Raw genomic sequence first — 19,926 nt, 5'->3', positions numbered from 1 at the left:
TCGCGTGAATGGCTCCCACGTTCTGTGGAAGCCGTCGTCTGACCCTCGGATGGCGAATTTGATTTTCTCCATTTGGAGAGATTCCGAGAGGTCGGACAGCCAGTCTGCAGCTCTGGGTGGTGCTGCTGACCTCCAGCCAAACAGGATTCTACGGCGGGCGATCAGGGAGGCAAAGGCAAGGGCGTCCGCCCTCCTCCCCAGGAATAGATCTGGCTGGTCCGAGACCCCGAAGACAGCCACTTTAGGGCATGGCTCCACCCTCACCCCCACCACTTTGGACATTGCCTCAAAGAAGGCTGTCCAGTACTCCACAAGTCTGGGGCAAAACCAGAACATGTGGGCGTGGTTGGCCGGGCCTACTTGGCACCGTTCACATCTATCCTCCACCTCCGGGAAGAACCTACTCATACGGGTTCTTGTTAAGTGGGCTCTATGTACCACTTTTAGTTGTGTCAGGCTGAGCCTTGCGCACGTGGCGGTGGAGTTGACCCTATGCAGTGCTTCGCTCCAGAGTCCCCACCCTATCTCAATCCCCAGGTCGTCCTCCCATTTCTTTCTTGTTGCGTCCAGTACGGTGTCGGCCCTTTCTATCAGTCGGTCATACATGTCACTACAGTTTCCTTTGTTAAGATCATAGATCATAGAATTTACAGTGCAGAAGGAGGCCATTCAGCCCATCGAGTCTGCACCGGCTCTTGGAAAGAGCACCCTAACCAAGGTCAACACCTCCACCCTATCCCCATATCCCAACCCAACACTAAGGGCAATTTTGGACACTAAGGGCAATTTATCATGGCCAATCCACCTAACCTGCACATCTTTGGACTGTGGGAGGAAACCGGAGCACCCGGAGGAAACCCACGCACACACGGGGAGGATGTGCAGACTCCGCACAGACAGTGACCCAAGCCGGAATCGAACCTGGGACCCTGGAGCTGTGAAGCGAATGTGCTATCCACAATGCTACCGTGCTGCCCGTGTTGTCTAGTATGCTTGCGTCCAGTAGTTCTTCCAGTAGTGTCTGTCGTGGCGGTTGTGGGTGCGTCCTTGTCTCCTTTGGTAGGAAGTTTTTAAGCTGCAGATACCTTAGCTCGTTCCCCTGGCTAGCTGAAATTTCTCTGTCAGTTCGACCAGTGTTGCGATCCTGCCGTCTGTGTATAGGTCCCTGACTGTCAGTGTCTCTCCGTCCTGCCCCCAACTTTTGGAGGTGGCGTCATAGTCAGTGCTGGTGTGAACCTATGGTTGTTGCAGATGGGAGCTTTGTCCGACATTTTGGTCAGGCCAAATTGCTGCCGCAGTTGGTTCCAGGATTGGAGGGTGGCTCTCACCACCGGGCTGCTGGAGTGTTTTTTGGGTGGGGATGGGAGTGCTGCCGTGGCGAGGGTCCGGAGGGAGGTCCCCATGCAGGAAGCATCCTCCGCGCGCACCCACTCGGCTTCTGGCTCCTTGATCCATCCCCTTATTCACTCGGCAGTCGCCGCCCAGTGGTAGAATTGTAGGTTTGGGAGGGCTAGCCCCCCCCCTGGATTTTGTTTTTTGTAGGACCTTCTTTGGGATCCTAGCATTTTTCCTAGCCCTCATACGAACGCCATGATTAGTTTGTCCAGCGCTTTAAATAAGGCCTTGGGGATGTAGATCGGAATGGATCTAAATAGGAAGAGGAACCTGGGCAGTACGTTCATTTTGATCGTCTGGACTCTCCCCGCGAGGGAGAGTGGGAGTGTGTTCCATCTTTGCAGGTCCTTTTTTACTTCCTCCGTCAGACTGGTGAGGTTCCATTTGTGGATCCCTTTCCAGTCATGGGCTATTTGGATCCCCAGGGTAGCGGAATTTGTGTCGGGCTTGTTTAAACGGCAGCCCCTTTAGTGCTGCCCCCCCTACTTGCGGGTGTACTGGGAAGATCTCGCTTTTGCTCATGTTGAGTTTGTAGCCCGAGAAGGCTCCAAACTCTTTCAGGAGCGCGGTGATTCCATCCATGCTGCTTTGTGGGTCCGAGATGTAGAGGAGCAGGTCACCTGCATAGAGTGAGACTTTGTGCTCTCTGCCTCCCCTTCGGATCCCCCTCCAGATTTTTGCTGCTCTGAGCGCGATTGCTAGTGGTTCAATCGCTAGGGTGAACAGCAGCGAGGACAGTGGGCATCCTTGTCTGGTGCCCCTGTGCAGTTGGTATTGTTGGTCCGTACGCTCACCATGGGAGCGTTGTATAGGAGCTTTACCCAGGAGGTGAACCCTGTTCCAAGCCCGAACCGCTCCAGTACCTCTATGAGGTATTTCCATTCGACTCTGTCGAAGGCCTTTTCTGCATCTAGGGAGACGATCACCTCGTGTTCTCTCCCCGGAGGGGGTCATTATCACGTTCAGCAGGCGCCTAATGTTCGAGGTAAGCTGTCTACCTTTGACGAAGCCTGTGTGGTCCTCTGTGACCACCTGAGTTACACACTCTTCTAGCCTTTTGGCTAGGATTTTGGCCAGTATTTTGACGTCTGCGTTCAGCAGTGAGATGGGTCTGTATGACCCACATTCCGTTGGGTCTTTGTCTTTCTTAGGTATCAGCGAGATTGAGGCCTCTGCTAGCGTGGGTGGCAGTGTGCCCCTAGCTAGCGAGCCTGTGAACATCTCCAGGTGCGGGGCCAGTGCTGTCGCGATTTTTTTAAAGAAGTCTGCCGGGAATCCGTCTGGTCCCGGCGCCTTCCCCGCCTGCATGGAGCTAATGCTGTCCATGATCTCTGCCAGTGCTAGTGGTGCTTCCAAGCCCCGTTTGCTGCCCTCCCCCACGACTGCAATGTCCAATCCATCAAGGAACCGGTTCATCCCAGACTCCCCCCTTGGGAGCTCTGAGGTGTACAGCTCTTGGTAGAAGGCCTTGAAGGTTTTGTTAATCTTTTCTGGTTCTGTTTCTATCGTGCCTCTGGTACCCCTGATTTGTGCAATTTCTCTGGTGGCTGCCTGCTTTCTCAGCTGGTGTGCCAACAGGCGGCTGGCTTTGTCTCCGTGTTCGTACAGGGTCCCACGTGCCTGGCGGAGTAGGTGCACTGCTTTCCTGGTGGAGAGCAGGTCAAAGTTCCTTTGTAGCTCTTTCCTCTCCGCCAGGAGCTCTACGGTCGGGGCCTCGGAGTATTTACGGTCTGCCTCCAGTATGGAGTCGACCAGCTGCTGCCTAGCCACCCTTTCCCCCCTATCTCTTCGCACTTTTAAAGCGATGATTTCCCCTCTTAGTACAGCCTTTAGCGCTTCCCAGAACGTGGAGGGTGAGACCTCCCCGTTCTGGTTGTTCTCCGTGTACTCTGCTATGGCCCGCGCTATCCTTTTGTTGAAGGCCTTGTCAGCTAGTAAGGCACCATCCAACCTCCATGTGGAGCGTTGGGCCCTGCCTGTCTCTAGCCGCACGTCCATGTAATGTGGAGCGTGGTCTGATATCACAATTGCGGAGTATTCCACTTTGTCTATCCCTGGAAGCACCGTTTTCCCCACCACAAAGAAGTCAATTCTGGTGTACACGTTGTGTACTGGGGAGAAGGAGGAGAATTCCTTCTCCCCGGGTGGGCAAACCTTCAGGTGTCCACCGCTCCCATCTGCTCCATAAAGTGACCGAGTTCCCTTGCCATGCTTGAGGTTTTCCCCGTTTTGTGGTTTGATCTGTCCGTCTTTGGGTCCTGTACACAGTTGAAGTCCCCCCCCCCCCCCCAATGATTAGTCGATGCGTCGCTATGTCCGGGATTTCTGCCATGGTCTTCTTGATGAAGCTCGTGTCGTACCAGTTGGGTGCGTACACGTTAACTAGGCCCATCCAGGGCCCCGCTGACCATGACGTACCGGCCCCCCGGGTCCGTAACCGTCTTTGTCGCCCTAAACATTGTCCTCTTGCCGATCAATATCGCCACTCCCCTGGCCCTCGTCCCATAGCAGGAATGGTTTGTCCCACCCAGCCTTTTCTCACCCGCAGTCGGTCCTGCTCTCTCAGGTGTGTCTCTTGGAGGAAGACTATATCGGCCCTCATATTTCTTAGGTGGGGAGGACTCTGGATCTCTTCACTGGGCCGTTGAGGCCTCTTACGTTCCAGGTGACTACCCTGGTGGTGGGTTTCTGCCCCCTCGCTCCTGTGGGATTAACCATACTTATCTGGTGGACGTGCCCCTGCCCTCCGGGGTTTCCCTTTGTTAGGGGGCCGTCCAGGATGGCCGCTGTCGCTGCTCTCTCCATGCGGTCAGGTCCCTGCGCTCCGGGGTTTCCCTTTGTCCTAGGGGCACCCGCCATGGCCGCCCACTGTGCGTCCGCCACGCGGGTAATCCCCTGCATTCTGGGGTCTCCCTTCGCCCAGAGACCGTACTGGGTGGGTGCTTGCAGCGGTTCCTTGTTTCGAGCCCTTGGTTATGGCACTTTGTAGCCCTATTCCTTTTCTCGCCTCATTTGTCCCTCCTTCCCTGCAACCCCCCTCCCCATGTACCCCCGCCCCTGGTCTCTCCCTTTTCCCTCCTCTCCTGTATACCCCTCCTTTGTCCCTCTTTCCCCTGTTCCTGTCCCCGTTTGCTCTCCCGACTCTGTTGGGTGGTCCCTCCCATCCCCTGCCTGGCGCCTTCCACCCTGTTGGGGGCGCGCTGCGGACCTGCTTTGTTGCGTGCCCCCGGCGCTAGCTTTCCTGCTAGTACAGTGGCCCCCCCTCTCGGGAGTTACTGTCTCGCTTCTCCCCTGCGGTTTTCTGCCCGCTCTTCCCATCCTACCCTGCACCCCTCTCGCTTGCTCTCCCTTCTCCGCTACTCTCGTTCCCTTGTGCTGGGGCCTGGCCTCCCACCTGGAGCGGTCCCTCGGGCAGTGGTTTGCTCTTTGTTCAGGGTGCTCTTGCCGTGGCGGGGGCGGGGCCTGGCATTGCCTCACCCCTCCCCACCCCCGTCGGCATGTTGTTGCCCCTTGCCAGGGGCCCCTCATCTCTACCCTCGCTGGTGGTTTTCCAGCTCGTGTTCCTCGACAAACTTGTTTGCTTCAGCATGGCTGTAAAGAAGTATTCTCTTTCTTGGTATATGACCCAGAGTTTCGCTGGGTAGAGCATACCAAAACGCACTTTGCTCTTGTGAAGAGTTGCTTTCGCTCTTTTGAACTCTGCCCGTCTCCTGGCTAGATCTGCCCCAATGTCCTCATAAATTCTAATGGCGTGTCCTTCCCATTTGCAGGCTCTATTTTTCCTGGCCCAGCGCAGGATTGTTTCCCTATCCTGGTACCGGCACAGTTTAGCTATGACTGCTCTCAGGTGGTCTCCTGCCTTGGGCTTCGGGCGCAGCGACCGATGTGCTCTGTCCATTTCTGGTGGGTTTGGAAAGGTTTTCCTCCCCACTAAGTTGTCCAGCATCTCGGCCACGTATGTCGTGGGGTTTCTACCCTCGATCCCCTCTGGCAGGCCCACTATCCTGACATTTTGCCTTCTCGAGCGTTTTCCTGGTCGTCCACTCTGCCCCTCAGGCTCCCCTATGTTGTGCCCAGTCTCGTCACCTCCCTCTCCAGGGCCGTGATCCGGTCGCTCATTTCGGTCGCTGCTTTCTCCAGCTCCTTAATGGTCGCCTCATGGGCTTCCAGTTTCTCCCCTCGAGTATCCAATTTCTCCTCTGCTCTGGCCAGGGCCTGTTGCACCTCTGTCAGGGCCTTGGCCACTGCTGCCTGCACTGCAGCCTCTATGTCTGCCTTCGCCTCTGCCTTGTTTACCTGCTGATGCTCCCTCAGCGCCTCGATAAAGGCTGTCTTCCAGTTCCAGCTCAGCTCTCCCCTGGCCCTGGGAGAGAATGCACCTGTCTGTCCAGCTCTTTTTGATGCGGCGATACTTCCGTTCTGCCGCTTTGTGCATTGATTCGCTCATCTGAACTGGCTCGCCCATTGCCCCGTCTGCCTTTGGTGCCCCTAGTCCCTCTGCTTTGGCTCCCTTCTGGCATTTTTTTCTCCCCCTTCCCTTTCTTCTTTTCTTTTCCCCTTGTTTTTCTTTCCCCCCCCCCCCCTTTTCCACCCCCTATTTTTTTTTTGTTTCTTCCCTTTTTCGTCACTCCTCCCTTCTCTCCTTTACCACTTTATTTTTCCCTCTTTTATAAAACTCTTCTCAGATGGGCTTGTTTTGGGTGAGAAAAAAAAGTGCAAAAAGATATAAAAATAATAATATATTTTTTCCCCCCCCTCCCCTCTCTTTAAAGTTTTCTTTTCAGAATTTTGTTTTTGCAAAAGTTCTTTTTTCTTTCCTTTTCCCTCACTCACCCAGGGCCGAGAGAGAGAGAAAAAGAGAGGCCTCTTTGTTCTTGCCTCGTGGTGGTCACTGCCAGTTTGGGAGAAGTCGGTCGGTCAGTCCCCGCTGCTTGGTCCGGGCCGCCGGTCGCACCCTGCGCTCTCCCGCAGGGGGTGGGGGTGGTTGGGTCGTTGGTCGCTCCGCCGTTCCCTCCTCTCTGCACGGTCGGCCCTGCTTCTGTCCGGGCCGCTGCTCCGATCCTGCCCTGCACTCTGGTGCCGTGGGGGAGGGGTTTGTTGCCGCTGCTGCTGCCGCCGAATCGCTCCACTGCCGAGGGCCCGGTTCCCCTGCCACAGATTTTGCGGGACTTGGAGTTTTTTTCCCCCCTCCTCCCGTTGCGGAGACCCCCTGAAAAAAAGCCCCGAACTCGTTGACCTGCGGGAGCCTCTTTTTCTGTGACCGTTCCACTCGCGCACCGGAAGTCCAATCTCTATTTGCATATTCATAGCATCAGGTGAAACAGAGGGAAACTTTCTGCTGATTACCACCTATTGCCCTCCCTTAAATCAATACTCCTCCATGTTGAACACCATCTGGAAGAAGCACAGAGGGTAACAAGGACGCAGACGATACTTTGGAGCAATGGACTTCATCAACAAGAACGGCTCGGTAGTACCACTACTGACTGAGCTCGTCAATTCCTCAAGAACATATTTACCAGACTGGGCACCAGGCATACCTAAATATGATACACACCTGGTGAAATACAACTCGGACAACGTGCGTGCTAAACAGCAGAAGCAAGTAAGTGATTCCACACTCAACTCTGCAATTATGCCACATCCAATCATAAAAGACAAGGGACAACTGGAGGAGGAGGCTCCACAAACGTTCCCATCCTCAATGACAGGGGAGTCAAATATGCCAGTCAAAACACAAGACTGAAGGTACTTGCAGCCAGAAGCACCAATGGATGACATCAAGGCATCTTACTGAGGCCCCCAATATCACACATGCCAAACTTCAGCCTGATTGAATTATTCCATGAGATATCAAGAAATGGTTGAACACACTGGATACAGCAACGGTGTTGAGGCATGGCAATATCCCAGCTGTAGTACCTAACATTTGTGCTCCAGAATTATTACATCCCTAGCAAAGCTGGGGGGGGGGTAAATCAGCCAGCTGTCGTGGTGCACATAGGCACCAGCGATATAGGTGAAAAACGGGACAATGTCCTACAAGCTGAATTTGTACTTAAGAGGAAGTACAGCTATAACATTGGCATCTATCCAACAATGTTGAATATTGCCCAGGTATTCTCGGTCCGCAAGGACATGTCCGATCCAGCCAATTACTGCCTCCATCAGTCTACCCTCAATCATCAGCAACCTGATGCACAGTGTCACCAACAGTGTGATCACATGGCACTAACTCAGCAATAAACCAATCACCGATGTTCTTTGGCTCTGCCAGGGCCTCTCAGCTCCAGACTTCATCACAGCCCCAGTCCAAACACAGACTGAATTCTAGAGGGGAGGCAAGTGTGATTACCCTTGGTGTCAAAGCAACATTTGACTGAGGCATCGAGGAGCCTAAGCAAAATTGAAGTCAATGGAAATCAGGTGCAAAATTCTCCACTGGTTGGAGCCATACTGAGCAGAAAGGAATATGGTTGTTGGAGGTCTATCATCTAAGCCCAGGACATCGCTGCACGAGTTCTTCACGATTGTGTTCTGGGCCAACCATCTTCAGCCATTTAATCAATGACCTTCCCTCATCACAAGGTCAGAACTGGAGATGTTAGCTGCTGATTGCACAATGATTAGTACTTCATTGAACTTGTAGAAGACCCTAATTCAGCTCCTGCTGGAGTATTGCATCCAGTTCTAGGCACTGCACTTTAGAAAAGTTGTGAAGGCATTGACAAGAGTACAGAAAAGTTTCACGTAAATGGCTCCAGGGATGAGATATTTCAGTTTCAAGACAAACTGGAGAAATTGGGATTTTTTTTTTCTTGGAGAAGACTGAGATTTAGAAGAGAAGAGGTGTTCTTTTTTTAAAATATTCATTTACGGGATGTGGGCATCACTGGTTAAGCCAGCATTGGGCAGCACGGTAGCATAGTGGTTAGCACAATTGCTTCACAGCTCCAGGGTCCCAGGCTCAATTCCCGGCTTGGGTCACTGTCTGTGCGGAGTCTGCACGTTCTCCCTGTATCTGCGTGGGTTTCCTCCAGTGCTCCGGTTTCCTCCCACAGTCCAAAGATGTGCAGGCTAGGTGGATTGGCCATGATAAATTTCCTTTAGTGTTGAGTGGGGTTTCTGTGTTATGGGGATAGGGTAGAGGTGTGGGCTTGAGTAGGGTGCTCTTTCCAAGAGCCAGTGCAGACCCGATGGGCCGAATGGCCTCCTTCTGAACTGTAAATTCTATGATCTATGATTTATTGCCCATCCCTAGTTGCCCTTCAGAAGGTGCTGATGAATTGCCTTCTTGAACCGCTGTAGTCCTTGAGGTGTAGGTACACCCACTGTGCTGTTAGGGAGGGAGTTCCAGGATTTTGTCGCAGCAACACTGAAGGAACAGCAATATATTTCCAAGTCAGGCTGGTGAGTGACTTGGGGAACCTCCAGGTGGTGGGCTTCCCAGGTATTTGCTGCCTTGTCCTTCTAGATGGTAGTGGTCGTGGGTTTGGAAGGTGCTGTTTAAGGAACCAGGGTTACTGTAGTGCATATTGTAGATGGTACACACGGCTGCCACTGTTCGTCAGTGGTGGAGGGTTTGAATGTTTGTGGAAGGGGGAAGCAATCAAGCAGGTTGCTTTGTCCTGGATGGTGTTGAGTTACTCGAGTTTGTTGGAGCTGTACTCAACCAGGCAAGTGGAGAGTACTCCATACACTCCTGACTTGTGTCTTGTAGACAGCGGACAGGCTTTGGAGGGTCGCCATTGGATTCCTAGCCTTTGACCTGCTATGGTAGCCATTGTAATATTATGGCTAGTCTAGTTCAGTTTCTGATCAATGGTAACCCCCAGGATGTTGATTGTTGGATATTCAGCATTGGTATTGCCAAGAATGTCAAGAGACGGTGGTTAGATCTTCTCCTGTAGGAGATAGTCATTGCCTGGCACGAATAATTTGCCACTTGTCAGCCCAAGTCTGGATATTGTCCAGGTCTTGCTGCATTTAGACATGGACTGCTTCATTATCCGAGTCGTTGCAAATGGTCAACATTGTGCAGTCATCCTCAAACATCCCCACTTCTGACCTTAGGATGGAAGGGAGGTCATTGATGAAGCAGCTGAAGATGGTTAGGCCTAGGACAATACCCTAAGGAACTCTCTGCAGTGATGTCCTGGAGCTGAGGTGATTGACCTCTAACCACCACAAGTATCTTTCTTTGTGGCAGGTATGACTCCAACCAATGGAGAGCTTTTCCCGATTCCCACTGACTCCAGTTTAGCTCGGACTCCTTGATGTCATACTCAGTCAAATGCTGCCTTAATGTCAAGGGCAGTCACTCTCACCTCTGGCATTCAGCTCTTTTGTCCATGTTTGAACCAAGACTGTAATGAGGTCAGGAGATGAGTGACCCTGGCAAAATCCAAACTGAGGGTCCGTAAGCATGTTATTGCTGAGTAAGTACCATTTGATAGCACTGTTGATGAATCCTTCCATCACTTTGCTGATGACGGACAGTAGACCGATAGGGCAGTAATTGGCTGGGTTGGATTTGTCGGTTTCTTCTGTACAGGACACACTTGGGCAATTTTCCACATTGCCAGGTATATGGCAGTGTTGTAGCTGTACTGGGACAGCTTGGCTAGGAGTGCAGAAATCTTCAGTACACTGTTCGGGCCCATAGCCTTTGCAGTATTCAATGCCTTCAGCTGTTTCTTGATATTACGAAGAGTGAATCATGTTGGCTGAAGACTGACATCCGTGATGCTAGGGACCTCCGGAGGAGACCGAGATAGATCATCCGCTCAGCACTTCTGGCTAAAGATTGTTGCGAATGCCTCAGCCTTGTCTTTTGCACATATGTGCTGGGCTCCTCCATCATTGAGGATGGAGATATTTGTGGAGCCTCCTCCTCCAGTGAGTTGCTTAATTGTCCACCACCATTCATGGCTGGATGTAGCAGAATTACAGAGATTAGATCTGATGCGTTTGTTGTGCAATCATTTAGCTTGGTTTATTACTTGCTGCTTATGCTGTTTGGCACGCAAGTAGTCCTGTGTTGTAGCTTCACCAGGTTGACACCTCATTTTCCGGTATGTCTGATGTTGCTCCTGAAATGCTCTCCTGCACTCTTTATTGAAGCAGTGTTGATCCCCTGGCTTGGAGGTAATGGTAGAGTGGAGGATATGACGGGCATGAGGATGCAGATTGTGTTGAATACAATTCTGCTGATGGCCGACAGCGGCTCATGGAGACCCAGGTCTCGAGTTGCTAGATCTGTAAAGTCTATCCATTTAGCACGATGGTAGTGTCACACAAGATGATGGATGGTATCCTCAATGTGAAAACAGGACTTTGTCTCCACAAGGACTTGTAGTGGTCACTTCTACTGATACGGTCATCTGCAGTAGGCAGATTGCAGCAGGCAGTTTGGTGAGGACGAGGTCAAGTATGTTTTTCCCTCTTGTTGGTTCCCTCACCACCTGCTGCAGTCCCAGTCAAGCAGCTTATGTCCTTTAGGACCCAGCCAGCTCGGTCTGTGGTACCGAGCCACTCTTGGTGATGGTCATTCCCCCACCCGGACCAAATTCTGCACCCTTGCCACCCTCAGTCCTTCCTCCAAGTGGTGTTCAACATGGAGGAGTACGGATTCATCAGCTCATGGTGGCCGGTACGTGGTAATCAGTAGGAGGTTTCCTTGCCCATGTTTAACCTGAAACCTGAGACTTCATGTGGTCCAGAGTCAATATTCGAGGACTCCCAGGGCAAATTTCCTCCTGACTGTATACCACTGTGCCCCCACCTCTGCTGGGTCTGTCTTGCTGGTGATTCAAAATTATGAGAGATTGTACGAAGTAGTTAGGGAGAAACTGTTTCACTTGTGAAAGGATTGATAATGAGAGAGGCACAGATTTAAAGTAATTGGCAGAAGAATAAAAGGCGACTTGTGGAAAAACATTTTCACGTAGTGACAGGTTAAAGTCTAGAATGCACTGCCTGAGAGTGTGGTGGATGAAGGTTCAATCAAGGCATTCAAAAAGGATTTAGATTGATATCCCACTGTTATGGGGAGAAGGTGGGGAAATGGCACTCATTCAACAGACAAGAGAGGTTGAATGACCACCTTCTGCTCTGCATCAATTCTGTGATTTATCCACAATTGCTCAGATACCGAGCAGTCCACGTGTGCAGCAAGATGTGATGAGTGGCGAGTAATATTGGCACTGCATAAATGCGCTAGACAATGCCCCATCTCCAGAAAGAGAATTTGATCATGGTTGCGTGACATTCATTGGCATTAGTTTTGGCAAATCCCCACCATCAAAATTGAAGGGGTTACCACTGACCAGAAACTAATCATGAGTAGCAACATGAATACTGTGCCCAGAGTAGCACTTTGAGGCTGTGAATTATGCAGCAAGTAACTCATCTTCTGACACACCAAAACCTGTCCACTATGCAAGAGGCACAAGTCAGGAGCAGTTGCTTTGAGGAGTGGAGCTCCAACAACATGCAAGAAGCTTGACACCATCCAGGACAAAGCAGCTCACTTAATCAGCAACCCATCCATCACCTTAAATGTTCACTCCCTCAACCATCAATGCACTGTGTAAGCAGTATGCATCAACTCCAAGATGCACTGCAGCAACTTGACAAAGCTCCTTCAAGATGTTCCAAACCTATTATTACCACCACCTAGAAGAAAAGGGCATAAACGTACGTGAACACCGCTACCTAAAAGTTCCCCTCCAAGCCATACACCATTCTAATGTGGGACTATTGCCCATTCCTCCCTCACAACATGGTGCATGTACAGGTGGAGTGTCCCTTATTCAATGTGCTCAGGCCACGGGAACATTGCTGGGAACAGCCAACATTGAAAAAGTGCTGATTTCAGAACTTTTAGAATTCAGAATGAGGGATACTCAACCTGTACTCAACACCTCATGGACTGCAGTGAAGAAAATGTCTCACCCCCATCTTCTAAAAGGCATTTTGGGATGGGCAATAAATTCTGGCCTTGCTAGCAAAGTTCACACCCGTGATTGAATTTTATCCATCTCACATTCTGCTGTGTGATGAGTTCAACCAAGTGTCTCCATTTTGAACCAGAGGGACAAGTCAATGGAACCAATCCCATCCAGGAACATAAGAGAAACTTCAATGTTGTTGCATAGCTGGCAGAAAATCAGTTAACGAGTGGAGTTTAAAACAGAAAGTAAATATAGAAAACACTGGAAAGGTACATCAAAACAGTGAACAAGTAGCAGATTGCTAATTTGGGTTGAAACCTAAACTAGGTAGGGTTCTCATGAAGGTCCCACCGGAAACATTAACTTGTTTGATCAGGTAACCTCAAACCTGCTGTATATCTATAACACATTTTTTAAAAATCAAGAGTATAAACCTAGTCTGAAGAAAGAGGTAAAGATACTCACATTCCCTCCCACACTCACAAATTGACCTTACCTCCATGTGTCCAAAGGTTTGAACTAAAGGAATAATTTCCAGCTCATTGGCCTCAGCTAGCTTTTGGATCTGGTCAATATCGGCAGAACTGCACAGTAAAAATAAAATGGAATCAACACAAATGTATAACAACTACACTCATTGCACAGAAACTCCAGAGGTATGAACGCCATGCAGCTCAAAGTCAGATATCCATTAGTCTACATGTAAACCATCTGAACACTTCAATTAGATTTCAGCCTGTAATTCACTCCCAGGTATCCATTATTGTTGCTAGAATAAAGAAAAGTACAGCACAGGAACAGGCCCTTCGGCCCTCCAAGCCTGTGCCGACTATGCTGCCCGTCTAAACTAAAATCTTCTACACTTCCAGGGTCCGTATCCCTCTATTCCCATCCTATTCATGTATTTGTCAAGATGCCCCTTAAACGTCACTACCGTCACTGCTTCCACCACCTCCTCCAGCAACGAGTTCCAGGCACCCACTCTGCGTAAAAAACTTGCCTTGTACATCTGCTCTAAACCTTGCTCCTCGCACCTTAAACCTATACCTCCTCGTAATTGACCCCTCGACCCTGGGAAAAAGCCTCTGGCTATCCACTCTGTCTATGCCCCTCATAATTTTGTAGACCTCTATCAGGGCGCTTCTCAACCACCTCCGTTCCAGTGAGAACAAACCAAGTTTATTCAACCTCTCCTCATAGCTAATGCCCTCCATACCAGGCAACGACCTGGTAAATCTCTTCTGCACCCTCTCTAAAGCCTCCACATCCTTCTGGTAATGTGGCGACCAGAATTGAACACTATACTCCCAAGTGTGGCCTAACTAAGGCTCTATAAAGCTGCAACATGACTTGCAAATTTTTATACTCAATGCCCCGGCCAATGTAGTCAAGCATGCCGTATGCCTTCTTGACTACCTTCTCCACCTGTGTTGCCCCTTTCAGTGACCTGTGGACCTGTACACCTAGATCTCTCTGACTTCCAAATACTCGAGGATTCTACCATTCAGTGTATAATCCTTACCTGTATTAAACCTTCCAAAATGCATTACCTCACATTTGTCCGGATTAAACTCTATCTGCCATCTCGCCACCCAAGTCTACAAACAATTTAAATCCTGCTGTATCCTCTGACAGTCCTCATCGTTATCCGCAATTCCACCAACCTTTGTGTTGTCCGGAAACTTACTAATCAGACCAGTTACATTTTCCTCCAAATCATTTATATATACTACGAACAGCAAAGGTCCCAGCACTGATCCCTGCGGAACACCACTAATCACAGCCCTCCAATCAGAAAAGCACCCTTCCATTGCTACTCTGCCTTCTATGACCTAGCCACTTCTGTATCCATCTTGCCAGCTCACCTCTGATCCCGTGTGACTTCACCTTTTGTACCAGTCTGCAATGAGGGACCTTGTCAAAGGCCTTACTGAAGTCCATATAGACAACATCCACTGCCCTACCTGCATCAATCATCTTTGTGACCTTCTCGAAAAACTCTACCAAGTTAGTGAGGCACGACCTCCCCTTCACAAAACCGTGCTGCCTCTCGCTAATACGTCCACTTGCTTCCAAATGGGAGTATATCCTGACTCGAAGAATTCTCTCCAGTAATTTCCGTACCACTGACGTAAGGCTCACCGGCCTATAGTTCCCTGGGTTATCCTTGCTACCCTTCTTAAACAAAGGAACAACATTGGCCAGTCTCCAGTCCTCCGGGACAGCACCTGAAGACAGTAAAGATCCAAAGATTTCTGTCAAGGCCTCAGCAATTTCCTCTCTTGCCTCCTTCAGTATTCTGGGGTACATCCCATCAGGCCCTGGGAACTTATCTACCTTAATATTTTTCAAGATACCCAACATCTCGTCTTTTTGGATCTCAATGTGATCCAGGCTATCTACACACCCTTCTCCAGACTCAACATCCACCAATTCCTTCTCTTTGGTGAATACTTACGCAAAGTATTCATTTAGTACCTCGCCCATTTCCTCTGGTTCCACACATAGATTCCCTCACCTGTCCTTCAGTCGGCCAATCCTTTTCCTGGCTACTCTCTTGCTTTTTATGTACGTGTAGAAAGCCTTGGGATATTCCTTAACCCAATTTGCCAATGACTTTTTGTGACCCCTTTTAGCCCTCCTGACTCCTTGCTTAAGTTCCTTCCTATTTTCCTTATATTTCACACAGGCTTCGTCTGTTCCCAGCCTTCTAGCCCTGACAAATGCCTCCTTTTTCTTTTTGACGAGGCCTACAATATCTCTCGTTATCCAAGGATCCCGAAATTTGCGGTATTTATCCTTCTTCCACACAGGAACATGCCGGTCCTGAATTCCTTTCAACTAACATTTGAAAGCCTCCCACATGTCAAACGTTCATTTACCCTCAAACATCCGCCCCCAATCTAGGTTCTTCAGTTCCCACCTAATATTGTTATTATTAGCTTTCCCCCAATTTAGCACATTCACCCTAGGACCACTCTTATCCTTGTCCACCAGCACTTTAAAACTTACTGACTTGTGGTTACTGTTCCCGAAATGCTCCCCTACTGAAACTTCTACCACCTGGCCGTGTTCATTCCCCAATACCAGGTCCAGTACAGCCCCTTCCCTTGTTGGACTATCTACATAACTTGTAATTTACTGCTGTGTAGCTTAGTATTCAATAGTTAAACCATCTAAACCCACTGATGAGATTCAGCCAGAAACTAACTCATCCACATACATTATTGGTTGCTTCATCCCAGGTTACAGAGCCATGGGATAGTCGAACAAAAAAGAGCTTGATTTATTTCAAAAATCAAATAGCCTTCCAACATTCACCATCCCAGGTCAGTCAGAAGAGTAGACATTTAAGTGGGTTATTAGGAGCACGGCTGGGAGTGATAGAACTTCACCCCAGCAAGAGTCTCCATTTTGAACCAGATGGACCAGTCAAATGGAACCAATCCCATCCAGGAATATAAGAGAAACTTCAATGTTGTTGCATAGCTGGCAGCAAATCAGTTAACGAGTGAGTAAATATAGAAAACACTGGAAAGGTACATCAGAACGGTGAACAAGTAACAGATTGCTAATTTGGATTGAAACCTAAACTAGGTAGGGTTCTCATGAAGGTCCCACTGGAAACATTACAGGTGACCTCAAATCTGCTGTCAGTGACAAGGAAACTACACTGCAGAGCAAACCGAGTGGAGAATCATAACAGGAGTAAAATCTCAAGATTGTAGAACAAGTAGTTGGAAAAATTCTATCAGGAATTCATGGAGCAAAGGAGCTCTTGCTTTGTGTTACCTGTATGCATAGGTGGACTTGAGGTTTTCAAGACTGTCATGATAAGGAAAGGAATCCTCATACTCCATTAATACACCATTGACCCCAAGGCTGGCCAAAAAAGGAAAGATCTGCAAAATCAAAAGAAAAATATTTACGCTCAGGCTGCATTTATACAAATTCCCTCTCAGTTCTGCTCTCTCAGGAAGAAATGCAAAGGCCTCAAGATCTGAATGATTAGCAAAATAAGGAGGAGACAGGATTCTTGTTTTACACAGAGTTATTAAGATTTGCAATAAACCGATAGGGTGGTGGAAACATTCAATAGTTGATTTCAAAAGGGATTTGGATAAATACGTGAAGGGGAACTGTCATGTGAGAGTACCTTTAAGAAATGGGTGTTTATTACTGCAGTGATGTCAGAGAGTGGATGGAGCTGGGCTGTCTGTCAGCTTTTTACTTTCGCTTTAGGCTTTTTGCTGCAGGGTGGGTTTGGTTTCGTTTTAGTTTTGGAGAAGCTGCAATCACAGCAGGATGTGTGTGAATCTCTGCAAACTTATGAATGTCCATTTGCTGATTTCAACGTGGTAACTGTTCTCAGTAGTGAAGTTAAACCGGAGGCGTTTCTGTTAAAAGTTTTTGTTTTTAAGTCTTATGGATGTTAAAAGGAAAGCTTAAAGGATTACTTAGTGTTGTAGTCTTTGGGGGTTGTATTTGAATTAATGGCTGCTAAGATGTTCACTATGTTTTAAAAAGGTTAGCTGGAGTTCATAGAATAAACATTGTTTTGCTTTAAAAAATACTTTTCCATTCCTGCTGTACCACATCTGTAGAGTGGGCCATGTGCTCCCCATACCACAATCTAGTAAAGTTGTGGGTCAGGTGAACTCCATGATACACTTTGGGGTTCTCTAAACCCTGGCCCATAACAGAACAAAATTGCAGTAATATTGGGAAAGAGTGGGAGTGTAGCATGGTAGCACAGTGGCTAGCACCATTGCTTCACAGTGTCATGGTCCTGGGTTCTAATCCCGCTATGGTCACTGTCTGCTGTGCAGAGTCTGCGTGAGTTTCCTCCGGGTGCTCTGATTTCCTCACACAAGTCCTGAAAGGCGTGCTGTTAGGTGAATTGGACATTCTTAATTCTCCCTCCATGTACCCGAACAGGTGCCGGAGTGTGGCGACCAGGGGTTTTCACGGTAACTTCATTGTGGTGTTATTGTAATCCTACTTGTGACAATAATAAAGATTATAATAAGATTCTTCTAAGAGCCAGTGCAGACTCAATTGACCATATGTCCTACTTCCATGGTAACTATTCAAAAAACATCTTTGTGACATCTGGTGGCGGCTGTGAAGGAGTAAGTCGCACATTTGGTGGCTCCCGCTCGGGTCGGACCTTTCCCCCAATTTTCTACTGGACTTGAACTGTAAAACTGAAGACAGAGGCAATTGGGTACTGAATTCCCACATTGGTGCATGGAGAGAAGGACTAGAAGTGCTCATAAAGGCAGAAGGCACAGAAAGACAGAGCAGGCTTGGGCTGAAGCTGCAGCGGGAGACAGCATGGCGGAGGACCAGACCTCTGGTTTGCCGACCCAGAGGTCAACAGAGCAGCTGATGCAAGTTATTCAGGAAGGCTTTGCTAAGCAGAAAAGGGACTGCGTGGACCCGATAAAAGAGTCGATTGAGCAGGCGATCCAGAGGTGGAGAAGGCGCTGGCCGAGTAGGAGGAACATCAAACTGCAGTGGAGTTGGAGGTGGGGATGCTGAGAGACCAGCAGAAGATGCTCCTGGAGAAAATAGAGGACCTAGCGAATAGGTCCTGCCGGCAGAACTTGAGAATCGTTGGGCTCCTGGAGGGGTCCGAAGGAGCGGACGCTGGGGCATACATCGCAGATATGTTTGAGAAAATGCTGGGGATGGGGCATTCTCCCGACTCTTGGAGGTGGACAGGGCTCACAGAGAACTCGAGAGGAAGCCGCGAACGGGAGACCCCCCCCCCCCCCCCCCCAGGGCAATGGTGGTGAGATTCCACAGGTACTTGGATAAGGAGCGCATTCTACAGTGGGCCAAGCAGACACGGAGCTGTAAGTGGGACAATAGTATCCTGCGGGTTTACCAAGACCGGAGTGTGAAGGTGGCCAGGAGAAGAGCAGGCTTCAACCAGATTAGGTTGATCCTTTTTAAGAAAAAAGGTGAAGTTCGGACTGTTGTATCCGGCCCGTCTCTGGGTCATGTACGAGGAGCAACACTTTTATTTTGAGTCGCCCGAGGACGAGCTGGACTTCGTGAAAAGGAAAGGGCTGGTGGTGGACTGAGAACTTTTGAACTTTGTGGCAACATTCATGGTTTTTTTTTCCTTTTTGTTTCTCAGTTCTATTAAAAAAAAAGTTTCTCGTTTTTCGTTTCATGGAAGCTGTTTGTAATGCTTTTTGCATTGATTTGGGACCAGTGGCAGAGCTGAGCGAGTTAAGGTTTTCAATTGCACTGAAGGGGGATGGAGGTGTGCTTGTTCATATTTTGGCGTTTTATTTGTCGGGCAATTGTGTGGGGATTGTTTGATGTTGGAGTATGTTTGTATGAGCCGGGAGGGAACAATAGTTCGGAGACTATCCGATGCAAGGGATGGGGGCCACCAAGCTAGCAAGGGGGGGGGGGGAAGAATGAGCCCCCCAACTAGGCTGATCACCTGGAATGTTCGAGGGTTAAATGGGCAGGTCAAGAGGGCACGTGTGTTCGCGCATCTTAGGGGACTGAAGGCGGAAGTAATAATGCTGCAGGAGACGCACCTTAGAGTAACTGACTAGATTAGATTGAGGAAAGGCTGGGTCAGTCAGGTCTTTCACTCGGGACTGGATTCAAAGACTAGAGGGGTCGCAATCCTGATCAATAAGCGGGTGGTGTTTGAGGCAGGAAGAATAGTTTTGGATGTGGGAGGTCGGTACATTATGGTCAGTGGGAAATTGGAGGGGGTGCAGGTGGCATTAGAAAATGTGTATGCGCCAAATTGGAAAGATGTAGAGTTTATAAAGAGGATGCTGGGGAAGATACCGGACCTGGACACGCACAGGTTGGTCATTGGAGGGGACCTCAACACAGTTATTGATCCCGACTTGGACCGGTTAAACTCAAAAACGGGCAGAGTGCCAGCAATGGCAAAGGAACTAAAAGGGTTTATGGAGCAGATTGGGGGTGGATCCAGGGAGATTTGGGAAGCCAAGATTGAAGAAGTTCTCCTCCTACTCACACATGCATAAAGTGTACTCCCGGATTGATTTCTTTATTTTGAGCAGGGCCTTACTGGCAGGGGTGGTGGACACGGGGTACTTGGCGATCACAATCTCAGACCATGCTCTGCACTGGGTTGACCTGCAGGTTAGTAAAGACAGTAACCAGCGCGCGCACTGATTGCTTCAGTGAGAGAGCAGCTTCCCTCTCTGGATCAAAGTGAGCCGGCCGCTGAAATTGACACTGCCGGCTGCTCTCTCCCTCCAATCAGAAACATTAAAACTTAAAAGTTGGATTGGAGGGAGAGAGCAGCCGGAAGTGTCAATTTCAGCGGCCGGCTGATTGTTTCAGTGAGAGCAGCTTCCCTCTCCGGATCAAAAAGTGAGCCGGCCGCTGAAATTGACACTGTTTTAATTGGATCCACGATAGGGGTTTTAAATTTATTTAAAAATCTATGCTAGCGCTTCCCATTGTGAGTCTACGGGGGTCTGACCTCTCCCCCGCCCCCCCCCGTAGACTCACAATGGGAAGCGCTAGCATAGATTTTAAAATAAATTTAAAACCCCCATCATGG

At 49.3% G+C, this 19,926-nt stretch overlaps 1 protein-coding gene across 3 annotated transcripts in view; it reads right to left on the bottom strand.

Moving 5' to 3' along the window:
* Window positions 1–19,926, bottom strand: part of zgc:113333 (beta-N-acetylhexosaminidase) — a 95,605-nt gene that overhangs the window by 50,274 nt on the left and 25,405 nt on the right. For all 3 annotated transcript variants that reach the window (XM_038821096.1, XM_038821094.1, XM_038821095.1), the window contains exons 4-5: window positions 16,143–16,252; window positions 12,847–12,934 (exon numbers count right to left, since the gene is read on the bottom strand). In XM_038821096.1, coding sequence (XP_038677024.1) covers window positions 12,847–12,934; window positions 16,143–16,252 — 198 coding nt within the window. The remainder of the gene's footprint in view (window positions 1–12,846; window positions 12,935–16,142; window positions 16,253–19,926) is intronic.

Source organism: Scyliorhinus canicula, chromosome 15 (assembly GCF_902713615.1).
Source record: "Scyliorhinus canicula chromosome 15, sScyCan1.1, whole genome shotgun sequence".
In the NCBI taxonomy this organism is placed as follows: domain Eukaryota; kingdom Metazoa; phylum Chordata; class Chondrichthyes; order Carcharhiniformes; family Scyliorhinidae; genus Scyliorhinus; species Scyliorhinus canicula.
Note: the sequence above shows the minus strand (reverse complement) of the source record. Positions and strands in the feature narration are given on the sequence as shown.